Genomic DNA, 22,500 nt, shown 5'->3' with positions numbered 1-22,500 from the left:
GCCTGCCTTTCAGACCCCCTCCCTTCAGTTTTTTATTAGTTTCATATTTTATCCATCCCGTTTGTTTCAAATGTAACAAACCATTGACCATTAATTTTTTATCTTTTCTCTTTCTCCGCCTCCTCCTCATCCTCCATCACATTCTTGCTTACTTTGCTCTCCTCCTCCTTCTCCATCATCATCTCCTCCTCCTCCTCCTCCTCCTCCTCCTCCTCCTCCTCCTCCTCCTCCTCCGTCTCCTCCTCCTCCTCCATCATCATCATCATCATCATCATCATCATCATCATCATCATCATCATCATCATCATCTCCTCCTCCTCCTTCTCCTCCTCCTCCGTCTCCTCCTCCTCCGTCCCCTCCTACTCCTCCTCCTCCTCCTCCTCCTCCGTCTCCTCCTCCTCCGTCCCCTCCTACTCCTCCTCCTCCTCCTCCATCATCATCTCCTCCTCCTCCCTCCTCCTCCTCCTCCTCCTCCTCCTCCTCCTCCTCCTCCGTCCCCTCCTCCTCCTCCTCCTCCTCCTTCGCCTCCTCCTCCTCCTCCTCCTTCCCCTCCACCACCTCCTCCTCCTCCTCCTCCTCCTCCTCCTCCTCCTCCGTCTCCTCCTCCTCCTCCTCCTCCTCCTCCTCCTCCTCCTCCTCTGTCTCCTCCTCCTCCTCCTTCTCCTCCTCCTCTGTCTCCTCCTCCTCCTCCTTCTCCTCCCCCTCCTCCCCCTCCTCCTTCTTCTCCCCCTCCTCCTTATTCTCCTCCTCCTCCGTCCCCTCCTCATCCTCCTCCTCCTCCTCCTCCTCCTCCTCCTCCTCCTCCTCCTCCTCCCCTGGCAGCACCAACCCCGTGCTGAAGGACATGTGGCCTGACGGCGGCCTGAGCATCACTGAGGTCACCAAGCGGCCCCAGACGGCCGCAAGCCTCTTCAAGAACTCCATCGTGGCGCTGGTGGACAAACTCAGCTGCAAGGTCTGTGATTGGCTGTCCCAGTTCGACCTCCATTACCTGTGTTCTTGTTCTGGGTCTGTCATCAGCTCGGCAAACTGAAACAAACTTCTTTTATCTTCTTCTTCATTCAACCAAAACATGTTTAAAACGAAGATGTTCGGTTTCTACATTAGTGTTTCGGTCCTTGAATGATATTGAATTTGAGGGAGAATTCTGCCAAACCAAAGCTTTTGTTTTGTCGCTAATCCAGGACTCTGTTTAGAACTGACGCACACCGCTTACTTCCTGACGTAACCTGCTTTTATTTTGGAAAGGCCTGCTGTTAGACTGTCAACAAAACCTAGCCTGGAGCTGGAGGGCTTACAAAACCAGAAAAAAGATGTCTAATAGTAGATCGTGAATCATTAAACATGGAAGAAACATAAATCGTGAAGGGATTTGTGTGACACAATGACTAGCGCGCAGTTTGCTAGCACGTCCTGTGCCAAGAGTTAGCCAGATTTGGCTAGCTTGAGTTTCCCCACTGTGGCGGTTTGTCCCTGTGATGATGATGAAGTCGGTTTAACGATCATTTACCCACACTTACCCGTCGCATGAGGACACAACACAATGATTGTCGTATCTTTTGACACCTTAAATGCAAGTTTAATGAGGCTGTTGGCAAAATGAGATGGGGCCAGTGGGCTACTCATCGGAGTGATGAAAGATTTAACGTTGTGTAGTTCAGGCCAATGAAACGATCTCAGACTCCTTTGATGATCTCTTACTCTGGTATTATTAAACTCAGTAATAGCTGAGCTTAATGATGAGCTCAGCTACAACTGCCTGAGCTTTCAGTAGCGTTCATCACATTCAAACCTTGTAGCTTCAGGTTGGAATTTTATGAATGAAAACATGTGATGAATATTATCGCTCACAAGTAATAGCATTCCAAAACAATATTTACCAAATCATAAATCTAACATTTGACCATCCCTTAAATACATTTAAAGGCGTGATTATAATGAAAACATTGAATTGGGCCTTTTCTGCCATCCCTGCATTACTGTTGCACTAAGACCTGCCATAACGTGCATGTGTGTTTTTATATCTTGTGCATAGAATTTACTTTCGTTTTTGATGGTCTCCTATTATGCACTGGACCACCACAAACCTTAATCCGTCTGGACAAAAGGGTCCACTAAACGACTCCGCGTAAATGTGTCTGTGAAGAATACTAATATCATAATTTATTTTTCGTTTCAAATAATTATGAAGCGTCATTTTAAAATATCAAGTCCTTTTAACAGTGAAAAAGTTGGCCAAATTTGTTGCCAATATATTATAATATATATATATATTTTTAAATATTTATCTTTGCATTCTTTATGCTTATTCTAGAGTGAGATAGAGAGGAAGGTACGGGAGATAGAGGGGAGGACATGCTTTAAAGGACTACAGGAATCGAACCCGTGTCGCTGCGATCAGCCCCGAGCCTTTAGGGCGCGTTCCAATGCACTTTGTTGACGGGTCGTTCCTCCCCGCCGCCCTCCAGGAGCCGTACTACGTGCGCTGCGTGAAGCCCAACGAGATGAAGTCCCCGGTGCTGTTCGACGCGGCGCGCTGCCAGCACCAGGTGGCGTACCTGGGGCTGCTGGAGAACGTCAGGGTGCGCCGGGCCGGCTTCGCCTACCGGCAGGGATACAGCCGCTTCCTGCTCAGGTCAGAGGTCAAGACCCCCCCCGCCGTCCCCAAGTGTTTGATCATCGTTTGGAAAATAAATCTCCTCCTTTCAAGAAATCTTGACAGGAGGATCTCGTGTCTGTTAACGACTCCCCTCCAGAAAGTTTTGGGGATCGAACCCCCGATGTCCGGGTTTGACTAACTCCCTTCAATACATTCATTCATTCATTCATTCATTCATTCATTCATTCATTCCTAATTAAATCATCCTTTTAGTCTAAATTAAGTGTAATGTCTATGTATTAGCCACATGATGCTCCCACTAGCTCCGAAGTCAGAATATTACGCTACAGTATTATCTATATTATATATTATAGCATTATTATCTTTCAGTTGTAAATGTTTCATTTTGAAATCTGCATGATACCGACGGCGACGGCTTTGGGTCAATCAGACCGAGAAGCTTCCTGTTGTAATCCCTGCCGAGGTCAGAGTTCATGACCCTAACCCTAACCCTAACACTCTCCCCCTCTGTCACCCCCCCCCCCCCCCCCCCCCCCTCCAGGTACAAGATGACCTGTGAGTACACCTGGCCCAACCACCTGATGGCCACGGACCGGGAGGCAGTGGAGGCCATCGTCACGCAGCACGGTTTCCAGGACGACGTGGCGTACGGCCACACCAAGCTGTTTGTGCGCTCACCCCGCTCGCTCTTCAGCCTGGAGCAGGAGCGGGCCGCTCTGATCCCCATCTTGGTCCTCTTCCTCCAGAAGGTAGGCTACCTCCTACCTCCAGCAGGTAGGCTACCTCCTACCTCCAGAAGGTCTAACCAGGGGATGCTAGGGCCACTTCCCCCAGATGTTAGGCTATCTCCTGCCTCCAGATGGTAGGCTACCTCCTACCTCCAGATGCTAGGCTACCTCCTACCTCCAGAAGGTCTAACCAGGGGAGGCTAGGGCCACTTCCCCCAGACGTTAGGCTACCTCCTACCTCCAGAAGGTAGGCCCCTGGTCTTACTAGGGGAGGGGAGGGCCACTGACTTCCTGAAGGTAGGGGCCTGCATCTGCTGGTCTGTGGACATGCTCTCCCCCCAGGAGGGGCGGGTAGACCTTCTGGCTCTGGAGAGGTCCTCTTCTCTCAGGAGATATAATAATATATAACATTATTATATAACAATAATGATAATAATAATAATGCATTTTATTTATGGGTGCCTTTCTCGACACTCAAGGGTACCTTAAAATATCAAACAGTCATAAGAGCAAAAAGAGAATAACATAATAAAACAGTGTACAGTGGACCTGGTTCAACGAGGACAATCATCTCACGAACAAAAAATACCAATAATCTTTTGCACTTCAAGGCAAAGCATTATCTGGCTTCTCATCCTGAACAGTTTCATGTCAAGTCTATGAAATAATGACGTCGAGATAAATAATTTACTTCAACACTAAATCTGCAGTCATCCTGACGAGTGATAACTTGTTTCCGCTGTTTTGAAGAAGACTTTATTTTAATTTTAGATTCCGTCAGAGCTGAAAAATATGCTGCATCTCTAAAGTTGTCCTAGAAACCCAGTTTAAGTTCATGGGATATCTGGAGTGCAGTCTGAGAACTGGTGGCACCGTCTTCATTCCTGTCCCTCTTGGACAGAGCTACCGACGGAGCAGACACGGTTGCACGGTGTCTAGCAACGCCTCAGTGGCAGCTCTGCAGGGCTGGGTTGGATTCCTCCCTGGGTCTCCCCAGAATGCCTGGAATATCTTCAGAAGAGCTACGAGTAGATCATTCCTATGGGGCTGGACGGTTTTGGGTTCGAGCCCCAATGTCCCCAGGCTACCCGTAGGCGTCCTTGAGTAACATACCGCCTAACCCATAGCGGCTTATTAATGATGAATTCACCGTAAGTCAGTTAGGATGAGAGCACACCTCCTTCGACCTGCTGGTCTTAGTATCATGGGGTTCATTGGGGAACTAAACTTGGCCATTTGGTGTGTGTGTGTGTGTGTGTGTGTGTGTGTGTGTGTGTGTGTGTGTGTGTGTGTGTGTGTGTGTGTGTGTGTGTGTGTGTGTGTGTGTGTGTGTGTGTGTGTGTGTGCATGCACATGTTTGCCTTGCTAGGGACCAGCGTCACCTTGCTTCTGAATCGTTAAGCCGACTGGATGAGCAGTCTTATTTACTTGGCAGTGATTGATCTGCCAACCCCTGCTGCAGATGGCAAGCTGTGTGTGTGTGTGTGTGTCTCTTTGCGTGCGTGCCTGTCTCTACGCATATGTGTGTGTGTGTGTCTTCGTTTGCGCTTGTGTGCTTGTCTCTATGCATGGTTTGGCATGAATGTGTGTCTGCTTCTGTGTGCGTGTCTCTTTGCGTGTGTGCGTGTCTTTATACACCTGTGTGTGTGTGTCTCTCTCTCTCTCTGCCTGTGTGTGCGTCTGTCTCTTTGTGTGTGTGTGTCTCTTTGTGTGTGTGTGCGTGTGTCCCATGCGTGTGCGTGCGTGTGTGTGTCTCGCTGCATGTGTGTGCGTGCGTGTGCGTGTGCTAATTGGGGTGATTAATGACACCCGCGGTGCGGCTGCGTCAGCGTGCCGGTCCCCTCTGTGGTGGGGCGTCCTGGTTTGTGGAACGCCTCTGACCCAGTTACCATCACTACAGTGAGCCCTGCCTCCGTCTGTCTGACTGTCTCCACCCCAGCAGGGGAGCTCAAGCACACACACACACACACACAAACATACACGTAGAGAGACACACACACACACACACACACACACACACACACACACACACACACACATACACGTAGAGACACACACACACACACACACACACACGTAGAGAGACACACACACACACACACACACACACACACACACACACACACACACACACACACACACACACACACACACACACACACACACACACACACACACACACACACACACACACGCACGTAGACAGAGACGAGCTTACACACCACGTCAACTTTTCCTCCTCATCTTTTATTTCATCCTTTTTTTCAATATCTTGCAATGTGTCATGAATAAATCTTGTAACCTGTCTGCGTTTGCGCGTCTCTTAAGTTGTCACTCTTCCTCTGTCTGTTCACTCTTCAGTTTTTTTTGGGATGGGGGGGGGGTGAAAGGATCTCTATGGAGTGATTTAATAGAAGTGAGTGCAACCAAAGAATGCTCTCTCTCTCTCTTTCATTTCTCTCTCCCTCTCTCTGTCCCTCTGTTCCACCTGTTCTCTCTCTCTCTCTCTCTCTCTCTCTCTCTCTCTCTCTCTCTCTGTCTCTGTCTCTGTCTCTGTCTCTCTCTCTCTCTCTCTCTCTCTCTCTCTCTCTCTCTCTCTCTCTCTCTCTCTCTCTGTCTCTGTCTCTGTCTCTCTCTGTCTCTCTCTCTCTCTCTCTCTCTCTCTCTCTCTCTCTCTCTCTCTCTCTCTCTCTCTCTCTCTCTCTCCAGGTGTGGCGCGGGGCGCTAGCGAGGAAGCGTTGCCGCCAGCTCCGGGCCGTCTACGCCATCATGGGTTGCTACCGGAAACACAAGCTCAAGGCCCACTTCCTGGAGGTGGAGCGCCGTCTGGCCAACGCCCGCAACATGGCCGACTACGGCCGCGGCGTGGAGTGGCCCCTCCCCCCCGCCGCCCTCGCCCAGTTCCATGACATCACAGTCACGCTGCACCGCAGGTAAGGATGCCTTGTGGGCGGAGCCAATCAGGTGTGTGTGTGTGTGAATGTATATATGCGAGTGTATGTGTTTGTGTGGGTATGTGAGTGTGCAAGTTTGTGTCTGTGTTTGTGTATCTGCAAGTGTGTGTGTATCGGCGTTTGTGTGTGGGTGTGTCTGCGAGTGTGTGTGTGTGTGTGTAGTATATGCAGGTGTATGTGTGTGCGTGCATATCTGCGAGTGTTTGGGTGTTTGGGTGTGTGTGTTTGTGTATCTGCGAGTGTGCGTGCGTGCGTGCGTGCGTGCGCGAGTGTGACTGTGTGTGTGTGTGCATGCGTATGTGTGATGAATCACGTGTCCAGACCAGGCCCAGGCTTGGCCGGACCTGTGGGGACATCTCGACACAGTTGGCAGGAAAAAGAATGGACCAGAAACCTGAATCCCAGCTTACCCCCCCCTCCCCACCCCCCTGCCTCCGTCCGTCCTCACCCTGCGGTGCTCCCTCTGGTCCTCAGGTGGTGGGCCCACCAGGTGGTGAAGCGGATCCCCCCCTCGGAGGTGTCCGAGGTGCGGGCCAAGGTGGCGGCGTTGGGGGCCCTCGACGGGGCCCGCAAGGCCTGGGGGGTCGGCCGGCCCTGGGAGCGTGACTACCTCGCCAACGTAAGGCCCGATCGATCCCTGGAGTTCCACATCCATTCATTCATTCATCATTTGTTCATTCATTCACCATTCATTCATTCATTCATTCATCATTTGTTCATCATTCATCATTTGTTCATTCATTCATTCATTCATCATTTGTTCATTCATTCATAATTCATTCATCATTTGTTCATTCATTCATCATTCATTCATTCATTCGTCATTCATTTGTTCATTCATTTATTCATTCAGTCATCATTCATTTTTTCGTTCATTTGTTAATTTCATCATTTCATCAAAGTCATCATTAATTAGATTATTAATTTGTTCATTCGTTAATTCATCCTTAATCATTCATCGTTCGTTCATTAATTCATTCATTCATTTGGTCATTCATCATTCATTTGCTCATTCATCATTCATTTGTTCATTCAGCCTAAATGAAGTGTTCTGAGTATGATTCTAGTCACGATTCTAACGCGAGCTCCAACATCTGAATAATATTACAGTAATGTATTGTATACATTATATATTATGGTATGCTAGTAATGAATGGGAGCTCTGTGTTCTCAATGTACCTCAATGCACTGATGACATGATGTACTCCTGGCGTTCAGTCCTCCCTGGGAGACAGTTCAATCTGATCTAATCTAATGAATAGGAAATATTAATTATGTTGCTATCAGTGCGATGGCAGGATATTTGTTTAATTACTGTACGGTAAGTCTTTATTATCCCTACGAGGCAAATTACCTTTTTTGTGAGCAATAGAGCAGAACTAATTGTGTTTTTATTGAGTCCTGAATGAATGTGACCTTGAAAGTCAGAGTCCAGTATTATAGTTCAGAGTTATTAGTCGGATTGAATTCTTAGCTATAGCTGTTAGCGAGTTGACGTTCTTGGTTATGGTTACTAGTCATTTTTTAATTAATCCTTTATTTCCCTTGAGCGGCATTAAAAATACATTAGTCGCGTTCCCTTGTTGGACTCGGGGGAATTACCTGAACCGTCCTATAGAGTGCGCTGCAGAGCGACTCCCACCGGGATCGACCAATAAGAAGCCTGCGTCACTTCTTCCATTCCCATAACCACAGACGATAAGAAGCATGTGACAGCATAAGAGCCTCTCTACAGGACGTGCTCGGGCCATTCATGGTTCCCCCGCAGTTATTCACATATATAGTATAGAACTGTGGTTGGTCGTGGTGGTGGTGGTGGCATAAAGCATCGTCATGACTACTCGCGTGCTCTGAGTAAATAGACGCAACTGAACAAGGCTGTGTGACCCAGAGACGGGGCGGTGGGGGTTGGGGGGGCGGACCCTCTGTAATGAGTCTCACAGTCTGCTCGCTTAACGGCTAATCTGGGCTAGCTCCTCCGCATGGGGGGGCAGCGTGGCACCGGCCGCTAAACCCTGACACACTCACACGGATCTCAGAGCCTGGACTCGCCTTGTTCAGCTCCCCACCTCCTCCTCCTCCTCCCCCAACTCCTCTGCCCTTGTCCTCCAGCTCTTCCTTCTCCTGCTGTTGCTCCTCCCACTCTTTTACCACCACCTCATCCACCCCCAAGTCCTGTTCCTCCTTCTCCTCCTCTTCCTCCTCCTCCTTCTTCTCCTCCTCCTTCTCTTCCTCCTCTTCCTCCTCCTCCTCCTCCTTCTTCTCGTCCTCCTTCTCCTCCTGCTCCTCCTGCTTAGTTTTCAACCACCTCTTCCTCCATTTTTCTTGCACCCTATCAACCTCTTCCTCCTCCTCCCCCTGCCCCCTCTTTTTCCTCCTGTTCCCTTTCACTTCCCTCCGTGTGATTTAATTTACTTTAAAAGAAAGAAGAAACAATCCTGAAGCCATGTCGATCAACGGCGACGAACAAAGTGCGAGCGACAGAGCGAACACCCATCAATATATATCTGTTCTCCTCTTCCTCCTCATCGATCACACACACACAAACACACTCACTCACTCACTCACTCACTCACTCACTCACTCACTCACTCACTCACTCACTCACATACACACACACACACACACACACACACACACACACACACACACACACACACACACACACACACACACACACACACACACACACACACACACACACCCCAACCACCATCAACACTACAGAGCCGCCCTGTTTATTCTGGGATGTGTGAACACTGGGCCTGTGAGGGGAACTGGAGCAGGGGTTGTCACGGAGACCCTAGCCTGCTAATGTGATATGGGGCCTTGACTGTGGGGGGGGGGGGGGGGGGGGGGTGTTGGGCCCTCTGTGTGTGTGAGCAGATCAGCCCGCCAGCTGTCCTCTGGCCGTCCATCCGCTGGGTTCACACTCTGCGCTCCATCTCCTTCTAGTGCTTTGATTAGTTTGATTCCACTCTGACGGTCTTCGGGAGCTGCCCCCCCCCCCTCGACTCTGTTGGTTCCTCTCTGAAGATCAGCCGTGATCCCGGCTCAACCAGCCTGGCAGTGGTAGCCCCTTTATTCAACCCAGTCTCACGGAAATACGTGACACTGCCACATCATTTAAGCTATTCATTCGTGATCTGGGACAAGTAATTTCAATTTTTTCATGCTAAAAAGCAAACATTTTTTAACAATATGACAGCTTTTGGCCACCCATTTCTACTTTCACCTTTGATTCTGAGAAATTGTGACAATTCAAGGGATATATTTAATGCAGGTGCGCTGCTCTGTAGGCAAGCTGCGACGGAAAAAAAGGTGGCTGGTTCATCTCTTCTGTTTAGAATGAGTTTGAAATTTGTGCTTTTTCGCACGAAAAAAATGAAATTACGTGTCCCCGATTATTACTTTTTATATCCCGGTAGCTGCTCATGTTTCCTCCTCAACTGTCGTTTCCTCTCCATTGATCAGCCACGGTGCTGCGGCTCAACCAACTTACAGTGGTGGGTTATCATTATTACGTTTGGTATCACATCTGGCTGGACGCTTTATAGCTGTTTAGCTGCATGTTTCCTCCTCATCTCGTTTCCTTTCTGATATTCCGTAAAGTGGTTCACCGTCTAGTCAGACACTGCTTTGATTGGCTTGTTTAGGAATTATAAGAGTGTCGAGGTGTTGCTGAGCAAGACACCTAACCCTAACTGCTCCTTGCGTGGTTGACTCCGCGGTCCGTGTGTGAATGTGTGTGTAAACCGATCATTTAGCGTCTGCTAAATGCCGTAAAATGTAAACATTTTGATGCAGTCTATGCAAGGTTATGGGGAATGTGACACTTTATCCTAAATTAGATTCGGACAGGTTTGGTCTGGAGGATTCAAGATCTTGGATACGTCTGTGTTCAGATCCAAAATGATGCTGGGATCATTGGCAGCCATTTTGGATCAGCCAACGTCCTGATCAATTCAGGTACAAACCCCAGTGTGTGTTTGTGTGTTCTCCTCAGGCCAGGGACTGTCCCGAGACCAGCAGCAGCTTCCTCCGGGTCTCCAAGGAGCTGAAGACCAGGGACCAGTTCGGTCTGGTCCTCTTCTCCGGGCTCTGTAGGAAGGTACGGAGAACTTTGTCCTTTGTTTTGAGGGTGTCTTTAACACAATTCTCCCCTCACTCACTGAATGTGTGAATGAATGGTTGTAAGTCGCTTTGGATACAAGCGTCAGCAGAACCCCCTAAATGTAATGTAAATGTAAATCGGAGTCCATGATGGTAATGGCTATTGGTTATCCGTCCGATATATAGTCGAGACGCTGTACATAAATTAAGAGCAAAGTGGTGTGAGAGTTTAAGACTGTGGAAGATGTATGTATGCATGTCATCATACATCGTATAGTACAGTACAGTACAGTAGAGATCATTTATTTCCAAACCTCACCCATTCATCTTATTCTGTCCCCGTCACGGGAGACTAATTTGCGTTTCAAAAAGCCCATTGACAAACTATATTGATCTTTTCGGTTTTTAAATCTAAAACGACGCTGTTAACACAAATATCGCTCCCGGGGGATTACAGAAGCGTGTTCGTGTTTAAGGATTTGGGTTTGAGGTGAGACAGCAGTCGGGGATCCATAGAAACGAGCATCCGTACACACTACATTACTATTGTTCGCCCTAATCTGCCTCTTAGCTGCTTCCAGGCGCGGCGGATAATGTTGGCCATTTTGTCCTCGTCAGGGGTTTTTATTAAGAAGGTTTCAAAGCGCCGTTTAAGCCAGAAGACATTAAGGATGATCTGGCTCCAGCTCCGTGGACACACCGCTAAACATCCACTCCGGCAGAGAGATGATGGCTTTTTACCAACTTGGACACGAACCTCTTTGTCTTACTGGACAATAGCCTCTTCTGGGTACCCACCAGGTACCCAGAAGAGGGGGGGAGAAGGATAGTCTAGTCGTCAGGGGGTTTGACGTCAAGGTCGAAAGGTTTTGCGTTCAATCCCCAATGTCCACAACCTAACCTTAAGAGGTCCATGATAGGGCTGGGATAAACGATTATTTTTTAAACGATTACGATGCATCGATTAATCTAACGATTCATTTTTTCAGTTCGATTCGATTATCGATTATCTCCGCGTTAATTGACTAATAGCAATTTATACATGTTGATTTACATATCTGAATGAAAAAAACATGAATTCCTTAACATTGCAATACATGTTAATTGCTTTAAAATTCCAAAATAAAAGTGCAAAGTAATGCATTCTTAGAAGTCAAAGGTAGCATTCAATAAAACCTTGAAGCCTTGAGGCCTTGAAAAAACAAACGCGTCAACGTAATTTATGCGTCTACATCATCGATTACGTCGACGCGTTGTCCCGCACTTAGTCCATGAGCAGAGAGACAAGTACATTCTCCTTCATGACATTATAGTAAAAAAAAAAGAAGAATTTGTATATTGTACTTTCATGGGGTAAATCTAGTGATTCTAGGTTTGAATCCCAGTATGTGCAGCAAGATGCCCTAACCCCTACCTGCTCCTAAATGACATGTATCCCAATACTCACTGTCTGTTGTTTCATTAAAAGCATCTTACTACGCTACTCCTAGTTCTTAAAGGTAACATGTCATGCCACCAGGTGTGAGTGTGACTAGCCGTTACAAGCCGTTTTGAAAATCTGCCCCTTATGACATCACAAGTGGGCGTGTCCACCTAGATGTGTGCTGGATAGATCGGTCTACCAGCCTACCCAGTTGTCTGTAGCAAACGTCGCTCATCTTCCGTCACACATCTAGGTGGACACGCCCACTTGTGATGTCAGAAGGGGCCGATTTTGTAACTGCTAATCTCACCTGGTTGCATGTCATAGGACCTTTAATAGCCCTTAAGTTGGTCAGCTGGTATCGAGTATTAAATGAGGTGTGTGTGGGGGGGGCGGTTCTCAGGTGAACCGGTTCAACAAGAGTACGGACCGGGCCGTGCTCATCACAGACAAGCACCTGTACAAGCTGGAGCCCCGGAAGCAGTACAAGGTCCTGAAGAGAACCCCCCTGGACCAGGTGAGTCCACGAGACACGCACACATACATGTACACTCACGCATATATACACACACACACACATACATATATACACTCACGCATATAAACACACATGTACACACATCTATACACGTACACACGCACGCTCGCACGCACGCACGTACAGGCACACACTTACACATCCCATTCAAGATGGCATCCCAGTTCCTCAGGAGGGAGAGAAGGTCAAGGTTGCCCTCTTCTAAAGCCCACAGCCGGTTACCAAGACTACCGGGTCACGGGGGTCGTGAGTGATCGATGCTGGGGGGGTCAGGGGGGGTCAGGGTGGTCTGGTGGTTGGTGGGTCTGACTCCCAGCCGTAGGGTGGTGGGCGTGAACTCAGGCGTCCCCAGTCTACCACCAGACTGAAGAGCTGTTATTATTTGACTGTAATTTGTCTGACATCCGTCGGCGGTAAGTGTGTGAAGTGTCAGTGGAGCGCGATGGGACGTTTATGAGGCTGTTTCAGCTTCACACTTTTCTCGCCTTCCAGCTGTCAAATCTTACCCACGGCGCCTTTTAAGAAACGACACGATTCACATCGAAATACATGAAACGAATAGATGGAAATAGTAGTAAGGCCAGCCAAGTGTATTTATATATATAGCACCGTTCAAACATGGCCATTCATAGTGCCCCACCAGGGACGAAATCACATGTAAAAACATTAAAAGGTCATTCCTCTAAAGATAATGGCTGGCTTAGTCCAACTGGGTCAAACTCATGACACCTTCCTCCCCTCCCTCCCTCCCTCCCTTCCCTCCCTCCCTCCCTCCCTCCCTCCCTCCCTCAACACACACGTGCGCTGGGGCTGACATACCTCTCATTCGTGTTCGGCCTTAGCACCAATAATCTGCTGACGTCATTCAGATCCCCATCGTGTAGTCGGGAAATTAACGACCATGTAGCGGCCCTAAGAGTGGGGGAGGCCAGGGGGAGGCCGGGGTGGGGGGGGGGGTTATGGAGGGAGGGACTCTGGGGGGAGATATAGGATGATAGGTGTGTGACCTACATTGTGCACCAGCAGTGAGGATGAGGTGTGTGTGTGTGTGTGTGTGTGTGCACATCTCTTAGACCGAGGTCACTTCATGCTTCAATCAGAGAGAGAGAGAGAGAGAGAGAGAGAGAGAGAGAGAGAGAGAGAGAGAGAGAGAGAGAGAGAGAGAGAGAGAGAGAGAGAGAGAGAGAGAGAGAGAGAGAGAGAGAGAGAGAGAGAGAGAGAGAGAGAGAGAGAGAGAGAGAGAGAGAGACTCACGCCTGAACACTGAAATAGACTTATTATTATGCTAAAACATGAGGCCTCTAATCATCGCTTTGATATTATTATTAAACCAAAACAAACCCAAAGGACGACCATGTCTTGGCCTTCACTAGTGTGCAAACAGAGATGTTTAATGAGTGGAAGTGAGCCCACTCACTCCATGGCGCATTGGTAGGCTTAATGAGCCGTTGTTTTGAGGGGACCTCCAGTGACCACAGAGACCCACTCTCATCCCAGAGCTGGCGGGAGGACACACAGCAGGCTGGGGTGATGGAGGACAGCGGGCATCGAACCTGGATCCTGAAGGCTAGGGTTTGAACCGAAACCAATTTTGTGTGTGTGTGTGTGTGTGTGTGTGTGTGTGTGTGTGTGTGTGTGTGTGTGTGTGTGTGTGTGTGTGTGTGTGTGTGTGTGTGTGTGTGTGTGTGTGTGTGTGTGTGTGTGTGAAAAAAAAAGACTTTGCAAAGAGTTAGCCGGTGAATGAGTGCGTAAGAGATTGTGTAAGCGAGTGACTGTGTGTATGAAGTGACGTCCCGCAGGAAGGACACGGTGTGTCCTTCCTGCGGGACGTCACTTCACACACACAGTCACTCACTTATAGGAAAGCCTTAAAGACAGTGAGGACCCACAGAAAGGGCACAGTGTGTCCTCTAGGAAGGAAGGAGACAGCAGCAGTAACAGTATCCATGAGTTTGTGGATTAACCTGCGCTACCGCCTGCCGGAAGAGGCTTAGCATCAGCGCTCTCTCTCTGTATCCTATTCTCTCTCTCCCATTGTCCACCACCACCTCTCTGTCGCTCTCGCTCTCCCTCTCTCGCTCTTCGACTTTTGATAGCATACAGTACTGTCACTTGCTTATCATTCTCTCTCTCTCTCTCTCTCTCTCTCTCTCTCTCTCTCTCTCTCTCTCTCTCTCTCTCTCTCTCTCTCTCTCTCTCTCCTCTCTTGATTGAGAGTTTTTTGGACACAAAAAACTCTCAATCTCTCTCATTTCCTCTCGGCCACAATGCATCACTGTCTATAGTCCAACTGGGTCAGACTCATGACCCTCCCCCTCTCTTATCAGTACTTTAAACGTGCACCGTGGGTCAAGGTCTGCTCACTCCTGCTCAGTGTCAAGACACAGATAATCTGCTCACGGCATTGGATTCCCCGGGGTGCAGTTCCCCAGGTTCACCACTAGGACGTCACCAGCCGATGTAGGCTGCTGAGGTTGCTGCCTGCATCTCATGCCCCAATTAACACTCTGGCTTCATTCTGCTCGCATCAATTAACATTATCGTTTACATTTAAAAAGTACAAATAAAAAGTGCCTTGACATTGTTATCTTGTGTTGAATATTGACATTGATGATATGATATCATATTATTAAAAGTGTTATGATTATCTCAATGATAATTGTAGTTCTCTGTGTCTCTTATTCTCATGTTCACTATGATTCTGAATATCAGGATGATGGTTATTCAAAAAACATTCAAACAATCGTATTATTCCGCTACATGTCTGACGCCCCGCCCCTCGCTCTCTCTCTGCTCTCTGATTGGCCGAGCAGCTGACGGGCGTGAGTCTGACGGGCGGCGCCGACCAGACGGTGGCGCTCCACACGACGTCCCAGGACGACTTCCTGCTGTACCTGCAGGGGGGGGCGCTGTGGCCGGGCCAGGACCGGGCGGGCGAGCTGGTGGGCAGCCTGGCCGACCACTTCACACGGTAGGGGGCGCCACACACACACACACACGACGGGGAGAACCACGATGTTCCCGATCGATTTTTTACGTTAATACTTAACGCTAATGCACGCACACGATCGGGTTTTACATGAATGCAGGCGAACAACCAGGCGGTTTTGCACTTTATTTTACGTCAATGTTTATTCTATGCGATTCTACGCTAGATTTTAGGTTAATTCCTACGGCAGGCAAACCAGGCGATTGTACGGTAGATTTAACTTTAATTCGTACGATTTGATGCTCGAATTTACGCGCATACATAAAATAGTTCTGCGCTTGATTTTACATTTCTAACCTCGATTTTACTATAATACCTTTAATACGGCAAACCAGACGATTCCATGCCAGTTTCTTAGGTTATTACAGGCATAAAGTGGGATGATCCTTCGCACGATTTTACATGAATGCAGGCGTAAACCCAGGCTGTTCTGCCCTCGATTACACAGTACGTTAATGCCAAATTAATGGCAAATCAAGCAATTCTAGACTTGATTTTACACTAATACTTACATCAAACAAGACGATTCTGTGCATGAATTTACGTCATAACGTACCGAAAACAAGATGATTATATGCTTGAATGTAAACACGACTCTACGTTAGTACTTAGCTAAAATCCAACATTTCTATGCTGGATTCTATGAAGTCTGTAGCATGTGGAATGTCAAACCAAGTAGAAATAAAAAAAATAAAAAATCTCTATGGCAAAATCTTGTCCCTCTTGATAAAACTGTACATTTCTATTTAAGTAAAATAAGTATAATTATATCCTGTAAGTATTAATTAAGCAACATTACAACCCGGAAAAAATCGGATAAATATCAACAACAACAAACTCGTTCCTAACTACATGTCCCCCCTACGTCCGAGGGATCGGTAACCATGGCGATGACTCACCCCTCCTCCGTCTGGTCTCCGGTCCTCCTCCGCGGAGATGCAGGGGGGGGGGGGGGGGGTCAGGCCCGCCGGTTAAGCGTGCGACGCATCACCAATCGGCGGATCATCAGATTTGGGCGCATTAATCAGTGCCCGGGTTGTCCCCGGCGACGGGCCGCCGTGAACACGAGGCCGTGCGCTGATTGAGCCCGGCTGACGTCGGCGGTCGGACGGGGCGCGGCGGCGCTCACAGGTCTGATTCACTCCCGCTGACGCCCGACTCTGAACAGAGTCGCGCTGAACGGTGACACACCAGTGTTTGAACACATAGATATGGCTGTGGTGTGCGCACGTCAGAGGTTTTTTTTTATCAGTGTGTGTGGGTGTGCATGTTTGTGTGTGTTTGGTCGTTGACGTTTATGTGTAAATGTGTGCGTGTCTGCATGCTGTTTGTTTTCGTGTCTCTGTGTTGTGTGTGTGGGTGTGTGTTTGCGTGTTTTTCTGTGTGTGTGTGTCTATGTGAGTCCATAGTATCTTGTAAATGTATCTTCATGGTGGATAAGAGGCCGAGCTCTGTATTGCGTGTGATTGTGAGTGTATTACTGGGATATAAATCAGTGTGTGTGTGTGTGTGTGTGTGTGTGTGTGTGTGTGTGTGTGTGTGTGTGTGTGTGTGTGTGTGTGTGTGTGTGTGTGTGTGTGTGTGTGTGTGTGTGTGTGTATCTTGTAAATGTATCTTCATGGTGGATAGGAGGCGCGGTGCTACTGGGCCCCTGTATTGTGTGTGATGGAGAGTGTATTCCTGTCTGCTATTGTTATTATTAGTGTGTGTGTGCGTGTGTGTGTGTGTGTGTGTGTGTGTGTGTGTGTGTGTGTGTGTGTTTGTGGGTGTGTGCGTGTGTGTGTGTGCGCGTGCGTGCTTGATTTGTGGCCTGTCTTGAGGTCTTTGGTCTGGGCGTGTGCTGTGGAGGGGCTTGACGTGTCACAGTCAGCCAGCTGCAGGAGGAGGAGGGGGGGGGGGGGGGGGGGGGGGGAGAGTGGTGGCCATTAAGCGAACCCCCCCCCCCAACTTTGTGCCACCATCTGGGGGGAGGGGGGAGGGTCACGACCCCAACAGGCCAGCTTTCAAAAAGAGACTTAGGAGGACAAAGTCACTGGGAGTGTGTGTTTTGTGTGTGTGTGTTTTGTCTCTCTCTCTCTCTCTCTCTCTCTCTCTCTCTCTCTCTCTCTCTCTCTCTCTCTCTCTCTCTCTCTCTCTCTCTCTCTCTCTCTCTCTCTCTCTCTCTCTCTCTCTCTCTCTCTCTCTCTCTCTCTCTCTCTCTCTTCTGGCAGGAAGTGAATTCCATGACTTTGGGAATCATGTGCAAGTCATTTTAGTTCTCATCAAAGTGAGACTGGCTTTCTTGTTTTCTTTCTCCTTATCCCATTCTCCAGTAACTTGTCGACTCTTATCTCCCCGTGTCTCTCTATTAATCTGTCTCTTTCTATTTGTCTCTCTCTGACTCTGTCTGTGTCTCTCTCGCTCTCTGTCTCTGTCTTCCTCTCTCTTTCCCCCCCCATCTCTCTCTATTAATCTCTCTCTCTCCATCTGTCTCTCTCAGTCTCTCTCTCTATCTGTCTCTCTCTGTGTCTCTCTCTGTCTGCCTTCCTCTCTTCTCTCTTTCTCCATCCGTCTCTCTGTCTCTCTCTTTCTCTCTATCTCAGTATCTTTAAATTCCCTGTCTCTCTCTGTCTGTCTGTCTCTCTCTCTCTCTCTCTCTCTCTCTCTCTCTCTCTCTCTCTCTCTCTCTCTCTCTCTCTCTCTCTCTCTCTCTCTCTCCCCTCCTTCTCCTCCTTGTCCATTTCTCCATCCCTCTCTATCTCTTCATCCCATCTCTCTCACTCTCTCTCCCCCCTCCCTCTATAAGGACCCTCCCCCCTGACATGTGATCAGTGTGATCTTTAAGTTAAAGGTGGTGGAGAGTTTGGATCTTCCAAACTGGGTCAGGTTGCTGTACCGCCTGGCTGCTGCGCTTCAAAGAGGACCTGATTGAGAGCAGGGTGTGGATGTTGGACAGCACAAGACAGGCTGTCGGGTTCGGCCCGTCTCCTCACATCCTGAGCCGTCCTCCCTGCAGAATAAACACATTCTCGCTCGCTCGCTGTCCCACTCCCGCCCTCAATCTCGCTCGCTCTCTCTCTCTGTCACTCTCTCTCTCTCCCTCTCTGCCTGTCTGTCTCTCTCTCTCTCTCTCTCTCTCTCTCTCTCTCTCTCTCTCTCTCTCTCTCTCTCTCTCTCTCTCTCTCTCTCTCTCTCTCTCTCTCTCTCTCTCTTTTCTCTTTCTCTCTGTGTATGTTTACCTCTCAATGCGCTCTTGCTTTCACACACACATGCGCACACATACACAGGTTAACTCAGACTCTGTGTGTGTGTGTCTGTGTGTGTGTTTGTGTGCTTGTTTATATTGGGGGCTTGACTGGGATCTCCCAGGCCATCTGCTGAGAAGCTGTGACAGCAGTCGGGTCTGGAAGGTAGGATTTGGGGAATGATCCAACCCAGCATTAGACGTAGGAGACTGTGCTGGCCGTCTGTCTGTCTGCGTCGCATCTCTCTTTATTTAGATATGTTGAGTGTGTGTGTGTGTGTGTGTGTGTGTGTGTGTGTGTGTGTGTGTGTGTGTGTGTTCAAGAATCTCTTAGTAAAATATTTATTTTAATTTAATTTTAACAAACACATTAGAAGCCTCACACGCCCGAGTGTATTGTTATTATATTATTTCCAACATGTTTCCCAGATTGATTCACCGTCCGCTTAGCGGACGGTGAATCAATGTTTCCCCGTGAATATCCATCCTTCGTCATCCTCCCCTCCTACTTTTCTCCCCCCTTCTCCCCTCCTCTCCTCCTCCCCCCCCCCCCTATATCATGCCCTCCTTCTCCCCTCATCATCTCCACCTCGTCCTCATGTGCACCCTCCTCTCTGACTCTGAACATTGCCCCAGATCATGGCGCGGTACTCTAGCTGTGTGTGTATACAAAGCAGAGCTACTTCAGTCCCCCCCCCCCCCCGGCCCCCCCCCCCCGGCCCCCAACGTCTATCCCTCTCCCCCTCTCTCTGACTGTCTCTCTCTTTTTCTGTCTGTCTCTGTCTCTTTTTCTCTCACGCTCTGTCTCTCTCTTTCTCCCTCTCTCCCTGTCTTTGTCTCTCCCTCTCCCTCTCCCTCACCCTCTCCCTCTCCATCTCCCCCCCCCCTCTCCCTCTCCCTCACCCTCTCCCTCTCCATCTCCCCCCCTCTCCCTCCTTCCCCACCTCCTGATACAACAGTAACACGTGTAGCATCACATTTGATTAGCGTTAGGCTAACGGACAGCGAACAAGAACACTTGCATCTTCTGAGACCACACCGCAGCAGGGAAACACATTTACACGCGGGCACATGCCCACAGGCAGACCCAATCACTTGCACCGGCAGGCATGCAGAGACGTACACTTCAACGCAATCACGCATTGACCCCCAACTCCCATGGATGCAATCACACCTGCTCACGCATGCATAGTCACACACACACTCTCACAGCAGAACGTAGACAAATGCATGGGCATGCAGGCATGGTCTACACAAACACTAGTGCACACAGACTTGAACACTCAAACACACACACATATATAAAGACACACACACACACACACACACACACACACACACACACACACACACACACACACACACACACACACACACACACACACACACACACACACACACACACACACACACACACACACACACACCACACACAGGGGGCCTTGTTGTTTTAACTTAAAGGCGGACTCAGCCAGAGAGCTCCTCTGGTCCAAACCCGGAACACTTTTTAGGTCATTATCACCATCGTCCTCATCGTCTTCATCATCCTCATCCTCACCCTTGCCTTAAATAGACTGCCCTGTTCCTCACTCTGTCCTCCCTTTTGCTTTCGCTCTCTCTCCTGCTCTCTAGCTCTGTCTCACTCTCTCTCTCTCTTTCTCTCCCTCTTGCTCTCTCTCGCTCCCTCAGTCTCTCTCTCACTCTCTCTCTCTCTCTCTGGCTTTCTCTCTATCTCTCACTCTCTGTCTCTCTCAGTTTCGATCTTGCTCTCTCTCTCGCTGTGTTTCTTTCTTTCTTTCTTTCTTTCTTTCTTTCTTTCTTTCTTTCTTTCTTTCTTTCTTTCTTTCTTTCTTTCTTTCTTTCTTTCTTTCTTTCTTTCTCTGTCTCTCTCTCACCTCCACACTCCCTCAGAGACTGTCCCCATTGTGCTTGTCTATGAGATGGACCTGTCTCTTCTGGCCCGGCCTGCCAGATACCCGGACACACACACACCTTCTGTTCCACAGTATCTTTTAACTTGAACCCTTTACTTTGTAACCTTTGTATGTGTGTGTGTTTGTGTGTGTGTGCGCGTGCATGTGTGGTCCAGTATCAAAACCCTATTAGAAAGCAATAAAGGAACTATTTAGTTGTAAACCAACTGGTTTCTAAACGGAGTCCAACTGAGGTTGTTGGAGAACAGCAAACAAACTAACAGTTGAGCAAGAAAAAGGAGGAAATTAAACTGTTTATCACTTCTCTCTGTCTCTCTGTCTCTCTGTCTCTGTCTGTGTGTGTGTGTTTGTGCAGATTCCAGTATTTTCAACACATGTAAAATTGTGGTGAATAACATCCAATCTGCTTCCGACGGCCTCCGAAAAGATTCTATTTCTGTGCATCTTGACCAGATTTTGTTACACTTGGCCTTGTGTTTAATGCGCAACCCCTGCTGTTATTTTCCTGTAGATAGCCGCAGTCTGCCCACACAGATAATGGCTTCTTCCAATCTGTCCTGTTTATTTCAAAGGTCTACCTGCCCACTGAGTATGTTACACGCCGATAGGTTATGCTAGACTGTTCTCCATAAAGTCCTCAGTCTCGGTTTTTTCCCTGCTTTGGGGTTTAATGAGTTTATTCAAGTTTTGCCCTGGGGCTTTGGGCGTCACATTTTTAATGTTGCCTGGTGTTAAACTTTGGCTGTAAAAATGTGGCTTACACTGCACTAGCTGGAATCTATCACACAGTGTTGATATTCTGTATACATCTTTCATAACACCATGGCTGAGTGTCTTCGTCAAAACGAGGTAGCAGTTATGCGTCTTGATTATCCATCATCGTCCTGTCCAGGAATTTTTATTCAAATCTTCAGTTTATAATCTCGAGATGTCATCCAAATCAGACCTTTAAAATCGAGTCTGTGCTCTTCTTTTTGGGCTGTTCCACAAATTCCTAATCACATCGACCAAATCATACCCCCTTATGTACATTATGTGTGTTTTACTGCGTTTGCCGCGTCCTTCTGTGTCTGTGGTCGTCCACATAGCCGGTCCGATCTCCGGCCGCTTCGGCGGTGACATCTGGCCATCTTTACAACGCGAAGAGGAGTAGTCGTCAACTTTATCTTCGGTCGGCTCTCGGTCTGTTATTTTCACCGTAGGCAGAACGGAACCGTAAAAACACAGCACAACCCCCGCCTCTTATCAGCCTGTCCGCATCATGTGACCCTCCGTGCCCTCTCCTCTGATTGGTGCACGGGGTTAAGCTGATTATCCTTTGACCTCACAGGAGTGTGTGTGTGTGTGTGTGTGTGCTTCTAGAATCGATTTATAATGTGACTGGAAACCTCGGTACGATAACTCACGTTTAACGTTGTTATTTTATGTTAGAGGGGGAATTCGGACTCTACATCGGAATGGAACCATCGTCGTTAACGATGGTTTGATGGAATCATCGGGGTGGAATATAGCACAATGCAGTTGGCACGTGATGTTGCATTTCCCAAAAGTCATAAAAAAAGAAACAAATAAAAAAGAAAATAGAAAACAGCAGGTACCGAGAAATCGTAATTGTTTTTCTCGTCACTTACCTGAAGCCTGCAGACCAGGGTCGTAGCGCACGGCTTGACGCAAGCGCTGCTCAAGCACAAGTGACGCATTTAATGGAAAAAGCCGATAACAAGAAACGGGTAATTGTTTTTCTTGTCATTTCGCCGGAAGTGCGCAGGCCAGGGCCGTGACACACAGACACCCGCACGCTTTGACGTCAGCGCCGTTAATAATAACCAAAGTGGATCCACTTCTGGGCTTTCCTCCAAACCGCCACGGAGATCCATAATCACTCGTCATGTCCTCGACTCAAACCCCCTCCTTCTGTCATGGCGGGACACACTTTCCCCTCGCTCTTCCTAGAACACTTCCCCCTCCTGTCCCCCCC

General features: G+C 48.4%; 1 protein-coding gene across 2 annotated transcripts in view; it reads left to right on the top strand.

Annotated features, from left to right (window-relative positions):
- myo1g (myosin IG) overlaps positions 1 to 16,283 on the top strand; it is a 34,275-nt gene extending 17,992 nt beyond the window's left edge. Inside the window, exons 14-21 of one of the 2 annotated variants that reach the window (XM_030346400.1) lie at positions 823 to 955; positions 2,469 to 2,635; positions 3,162 to 3,369; positions 6,058 to 6,281; positions 6,777 to 6,921; positions 10,309 to 10,413; positions 12,242 to 12,355; positions 15,190 to 16,283. In XM_030346400.1, the coding sequence (XP_030202260.1) occupies positions 823 to 955; positions 2,469 to 2,635; positions 3,162 to 3,369; positions 6,058 to 6,281; positions 6,777 to 6,921; positions 10,309 to 10,413; positions 12,242 to 12,355; positions 15,190 to 15,351 (1,258 nt within the window). In that variant the 3' untranslated portion in view covers positions 15,352 to 16,283. The remainder of the gene's footprint in view (positions 1 to 822; positions 956 to 2,468; positions 2,636 to 3,161; positions 3,370 to 6,057; positions 6,282 to 6,776; positions 6,922 to 10,308; positions 10,414 to 12,241; positions 12,356 to 15,189) is intronic. The other variant, XM_030346398.1, reaches the window with a different exon arrangement.
- Positions 16,284 to 22,500: the final 6,217 nt, after the last annotated feature.

The sequence above is a fragment of the Gadus morhua genome, chromosome 22, assembly GCF_902167405.1.
Source record: "Gadus morhua chromosome 22, gadMor3.0, whole genome shotgun sequence".
In the NCBI taxonomy this organism is placed as follows: Eukaryota; Metazoa; Chordata; class Actinopteri; order Gadiformes; family Gadidae; genus Gadus; species Gadus morhua.
This window is presented reverse-complemented; position numbering and strand designations above follow the sequence as displayed.